The sequence below is a fragment of the Elaeis guineensis genome, chromosome 2, assembly GCF_000442705.2.
Source record: "Elaeis guineensis isolate ETL-2024a chromosome 2, EG11, whole genome shotgun sequence".
In the NCBI taxonomy this organism is placed as follows: domain Eukaryota; kingdom Viridiplantae; phylum Streptophyta; class Magnoliopsida; order Arecales; family Arecaceae; genus Elaeis; species Elaeis guineensis.
In genome coordinates, this window is record NC_025994.2 from 43,398,196 (window position 1) to 43,404,382 (window position 6,187).

Genomic DNA, 6,187 nt, shown 5'->3' on the forward strand with positions numbered 1-6,187 from the left:
GGGCTTTTGGGTTTAAGGCCCAATGGGTCGGATGTTACATAGAGTGACACTGAATAACCATGTCAACTCATATACGTATCTACCCTCATATACGCTTAATCTCATTGAGGGATTTATTGAGCTTCATTGATCTAACCACTGGGATAGCACCAATACATATGTACATATACATATAGTGCATATGTATACATATATTCATATTTCCAAATGAGATCAATCCCCCGAACAGAATGATCCTCTATTACAATTATTCCTGAATTAGTCCCAGCAATCCAATAAAAACATTAAATCATCATCCCATGATGCTAATCATAATAGGTTTTGTTATCAATATCATCCCATGAACTCAAAACTGTGTAGTTCATTAATTACTTCAACAAATACCTGAGTTATAAAATAAATTTTATCCCTTTAATTCAAATGTAAAATAATCAGACTAACAGGGAACATAAGTGACAAAACCCAGCTAATTTTCCAATTAAGCAAGTATGCCATGGATCCAATCTAGGTAGTCTTCTAATTTCCAATCATTCCAATCATTTGATTTGATCTGTAATAAAATTAAAGGAAAGCGTCAAGACTAGTTTCTTTTGTCCAGATTAATTTCTTATAATCTAACACTAATCCAACCCATAATTGCTAAAATAGCCTATATAATCATATGTAACCTTATGACAACTTTCTAGGTAAACCGGTCATCAAATGACCTGATCGGGCTGTATTGGGAAACTTGTTAGATTACACGCTGAAATTTAAACCTGACAAAATCCCATATAAGCCCTCAAAAAATCAGTGATTTAGACCACCAACTAACAAATATAAGACAATTTAATTTTTCTCCAGCATAATTAGATCAAAAGCAAGTGAAAATACCAGCTTATGCAAAAAACTTTGCTATATGCAGTAGGTCAATCCTCTTTGAATTTACATCCCTTCCTTTTCTGATTCCAATTCAACTTGATCTATACCAAGATCAAAGATGAACAATATTAGAAAAATTCGAGATCTTGGAAGAAAACACGGACCTAAAATTTGTTGCAAAAATACTGTCTACCAAGATAGAAAAATAGGGCTGCACTCATACTTTGCTGTTTCCAAGATATCATGCACAATAGATACATTTGCCATCCATAGTTATTTACTATTTTATAAAACTAATTCCTTGGCATCCGTAAGTCATCAGTCCTCTAGTCATGATGGTACATGAGAAAGGGACTGAGAAAGAGACAAACCATTCAGCCTGATTAGCCTCACCAATGGAGAGCCAATAGATAATAAAAAATATGTCCAGACTTCTTATGGAAATTCGAATAAAAATCCTCTAGTCCGCGCACAAGAGAAGATCACCTAGGAGCCTCTTCTACTTTTGCCACGTAACCCCTAGCATGGATCTTAAAGTGGAAACTAAAAAGGGAAGATGGAAGGAGACTTCTACTATCAGAGTTCCTCCTATCTTCATTATTTCCAAAACAAAGGAGTTCGTCCATTGCCTCACAGCTCCCATATCTCTTCCATTTCATGTCTCCAAGTAATCTACTCCTAGATGATCGATCTTAATGATCTAATGCACATCTCTAAATAAATTAATTTATAATTTCCAGACCATAGTATTCACCAATATATAATTTATGACCAACTAATACACCTAGCAAATTAGTCATCCAGTAATGTAATACACACTCCAATAGTATTAATATACGAATTCTAAAATATAGCATTCACCAATACACAAGACATAGCTAACAGACACATCTGAAAAATTAATCATCCAATAATCTAATATACACCTTTAGTGGTATTGATACATAATTTTAGAAACATGGTGTTCACCATCTATGGTCCATAGCCAACTAATATACACCTGGATAGATTGCCTAGGGACATATCACTTGGGGATAGGTAAGGGAAGAGATTGAGAGGGATTCAAAAGGAGGAGAAAAACGAGGGACATAGGAGCTAGGGGCAGACGGACTCATGTATTTTTTTTTTGCAAATGATGGAGATAGGAGTGACTCTGTTAGCATGAGTCCCCTCCCATTTAGTCTCTTTAGTTGCTGCTTTAAGATCCATGCCAAGAGTTACATGGCAAAAAAATAAGAGGTCTCCAAGCAAACTCTTTGATGCATGCACAAGAGGATTTTTGTTCCAGAAGTTGGACCTAGAAGGAATAATGTCTCATAGCTATTGAGTATGTGTGCACGCATGTGCATGTGTGTGTGTTTGCATGTGCATGCATGTGCGTGCACGTATGGGCATGATGGAGAGAGCTTAGATGTCACAAAGTCAGAATATGAGGTGCATATATTTAATATAAGAATTGCTTTTCTTTATTTCACTTATTTCACTTTTTTTTTTCTTTTGTAGATGCTGAAATAATGTTAGAAAGAATAAGAGCTACAAATACCAATCCATGGGCCAAGAGGGTCCAAAAGATGCTAAGATACAAGGCATTCCATAAAGGAATGCTCATTTGATGAGACCCCCTTAGCCGTGGAGTCTGATCCGTTATCACTATTCAAAGTATACTTTGAGGATACCTCCCCTTTCTAAGAATGCCATCAATTTTGAAGAAGAAAATTCAGTTTCTTAGATACAATCAGACCTTTTTTCCCAACTCTTGGAGTGGCATCTTCTTATCACTTGATATTTTCAAGGGGTCATGCTGGTATAACCTTCTTCTAAATCCTTTGTCTCAAGATTACCAGTAATCTCCACAAGAGCATTCCCCATCTCTGAAATGATGAAAACGGCTAACATCCCTGACTACAATCTCCCGGTCTGCAATCTTAGATATAAACTTAATAGCCACATGGCAATCATCACAAACACGTAAGTTCTTCATGACTCGAATTGGAACTCCTTCAGGCATGCTCAGAATAGCAAATGCAATAGCCAGCTTCTCACTATGATGAGCCAAACAGCACTCTTTCTCTTCATCATCCATGTCATGCAGAACTGTGCTGGTGTCTGGTACATACCCATACTGTCTCATCTTTCCTATCAGCAGGTTCAAGCACACTTCGATCTCTCCCTGCATGGGATGCAACCTGTCTCCCGTAAAGAACTGGTGCACCTCGCCCTTGAGCTCCACCCAGCAGATCCCAGGCTCCTTTCTCACCCTTCTCTCCCTCATAGCTCTTCGAATATCAGAGACTTCATGCCACCTCTTGGATGTAGCCCGAATGTTTGAGAGTAACACATAAGAGGCAGAATCTTGCGGGTCCAACCTAAGCACATGCTCTGCTACCCGCTCTGCCATCTCTGCACGCCTGTGGGTCTTACAGGCAGATAACAACGTCTTCCAAATGACTCCATCAGCACTTACAGGCATCGATTTGATCAGAGCTTCAGCCTCATCCAGACATCCTGATCGCCCAAGCAGATCGACGATGCAAGTATAGTGCTTCAAAGTAGGCTTTAATCTATACTTATGCATCATAAGCTCGAAATATTCAACCCCCTTGTCCTTCAAACCACTGTGACTGCAAGCATATAGCAAGCTCAAGAACGTAATTTCATTCGGTTCGGTCCTTTCTCCCAACATCTCCTCAAACAGCTCGATCGCCTTCTGTCCATGTCCATGAAACCCATAAGCTGCAATCACCGAGCTCCACAGCACAAGATCTGATCCATTTGATTCATAAAAAGCATTAGCAGAGTCATCCAAGCAGCCGCATTTCGAATACATGCTCACAAGCGAACTTCTCACTGCCACCACCTGATCGACTCCAGCTTTAATGGCCTGTGAATGAATCTGCTGGCCCTGCCCAAGAGCCGCCAAATCCGAGCACGAGCTTATGACGCTCACAAAGCTGACCTGATCTGGCACCAGTCCAGCAGCCTTCATGAGACTGAAATAGTCAAGAGCTCCCTCGGGGTCTCCATTCTGCACCCTCCCAGCGATTATGGTGTTGCAGGAGACAATGTTAAGCGCTGGCAATCCTTTCAACACCCTCTCCCCCTCCTCGAGGCATCTGTTTCTCATGTACATGTGAGCCAGCGAGCTGCCAACGCACATATCGCAATCAAAACCGGAGTATATAACGCAGGCATGGATCTGCCGGCCCGAACTGGCATCTCTTATCCCCGCGCAGCACCGCAGGATGCTGCCCAAACTGAACTCATCCGGTCGCAGCCCCTGCCTCCGCATCTCGGCGAACAGCTCCAACCCTTGCTCGTCGAGCCCGAAGTGAGTCAGCCCGGTTACCATGGCATTCCAGGAGGCGAGGTTCCTCTCGGGCATTCCATCAAAGAAGTCGCGGGCAGCGCGAGGGTCCCCGTTCTGGATAAGGCCACCGAGGAGGATGTTGTAGGACATGACGTTCCTCCTCGGCATTGCACCGAACAGGACGAGGGCGGTCTGGAGCTGGCCGAGTTTGGAGTACATGTGGAGGAGGTGATTGGCAGTGAAGCGGTCGTTGGAGGCGCCGGAGGTGATGATGAGGGCGTGGAGCTGCTGGCCATGGCCCGGGGGGAGGAGGCAGCACGCTTGGAGTGGGTGGGAGAAGAGGTTGGGATCCGCAAATAGCTCTGGAAGGAAGCCTAGCAAGGCTTCCCTTAGGGAGCCTTTGGAGCAGAGGTGGATGAATTCTTGTTTAGATTTACTGGAAGATTGGGTTCTGGGTTGGCATGGGCTGCAGAAGTTTTTGGAGAGGAGTTCGATCAGCTTTAGACGGGGCAGGAGAAGGCGTTTGAGTGGATGCTTGGCCATATGACTATGGCCAAGGCCAGCAGCTCATTTGTTCATTTCGTTGTTATTTGATGGCAACAAATTGGCCCGCCCCACCCTTTTCTTTCTTTCTTTTTTTTTTTTTTTTTTTCCCTCCTCTCTTTCTTTCCTTTTCCCGTGCGTGCGTGTTAGAAGGCCGAGTCCATTTCCTTTTCCTCAACATACGCTGGCCGTAAGACATGAGAGATGTCTTGATTATTTAATTTCGTTATCACAGAATTGTGCAACTAATGTCAATTTAGGACAAAGTGCTCTAAACGACATCCTGACCGATGTTTAGAGTTCTCGTATGTGTTTTGAAAATGACAAATGGTACCTCATAAAAAAAAAAAAATAAATGGTAACCTCGTAGACCATTCCAAAGCAACTATGTAAGTGCCATGTGGCATTACCAAAGATAGGTTGGCAATGAGGGCCGCCAGTCATCAACAAGTTATAGCTAAAAGTGGTAAGACTAAATCAAGAAGATTCACAGACCAGGCCAAAAATACAGGAAGCTGGCCAATTGAATAAAATAGGCCGAAAGTGCACGCGAAGAGCTCACCAAACTTAGATAAATTCACATACCATTGCCGCTAAGCTCCGATGATATTGCATCAGGAGGTTGGTCAGCTGCACCCGGGGATACGAGTTACTCTCTATGGTCAGGAGACCTATAGAAAAATTCACTCATTGAGGTGTGTCCGATGGAAAATCTTCTGATATTTAAGTCAGCCGAAGCTTGGGCAACAATTGAAGAAAAAACGTGTATGAGGGCAAGAGCACTAGTCCTTTTCATCAGGAGTCGGCCTTACCTGAGAGTCCTCTATTTACCTCTTTTATATTGAGAGGGTACTGTATATTGTTACGTCGGAACATGGTAGGTTATCAAGGCCAGCGAGGCTATGATTTGACAAACCATTAGGATTTATCCACTACCCCATAATTCGGACTGTTAGTCATTGGTATCGATCATAGGTCGTGCCTATGACATAGAGGTTATTGGAGAACCTCAGAGATTGTCTAGACAGTCGAGTGGGCTGAGAACCTAGGATGACGGTCCATTTAGGACCATCTTCATGAGTCATCGGGTGTTGTCGGGTAGGTCCTGATCTTGAGATCAGTAATCGACCGAGGTGAAGGTTAGGTGGAAACTGATCTCATAGTGTCATCTTATCTCGAGTTATTAGGCCATTAATGGATGCTCGGCTTCATCTGGAGGAGGAGAGCTTGAGTCCGATGTTGGGTAATCCCCGTAAGAATTACTCTCCACTTTTAAGGCTAAAGTGACTATTAGATATATGTCCTAAAGTGAATCAGGCTGACACATATTTATTTTAGGATATAATTTTTTATTTGATATTTTTATAATTGAATTTATATTCCATTTATATTGTGTATGTGTCCATAAATCATCCAAAGAATTAATAAGATGATGGCATATATTCTCAAGAATTAAGAATTAAGACACGTGTCTTT

The 6,187-nt window shown here is 42.1% G+C and overlaps 1 protein-coding gene across 1 annotated transcript; it reads right to left on the reverse strand.

The window, feature by feature from the left end:
* Nucleotides 1–2,304: 2,304 nt before the first annotated feature.
* On the reverse strand, nt 2,305–4,850 carry LOC105035947 (pentatricopeptide repeat-containing protein At2g41080). Its single transcript, XM_010911666.4, has one exon. It carries the CDS (start codon nt 4,709–4,711, stop codon nt 2,699–2,701), a length of 2,013 nt encoding a protein of 670 aa, XP_010909968.1. The 5' UTR covers nt 4,712–4,850; the 3' UTR covers nt 2,305–2,698.
* Between the last annotated feature and the right edge of the window lie 1,337 nt (nt 4,851–6,187).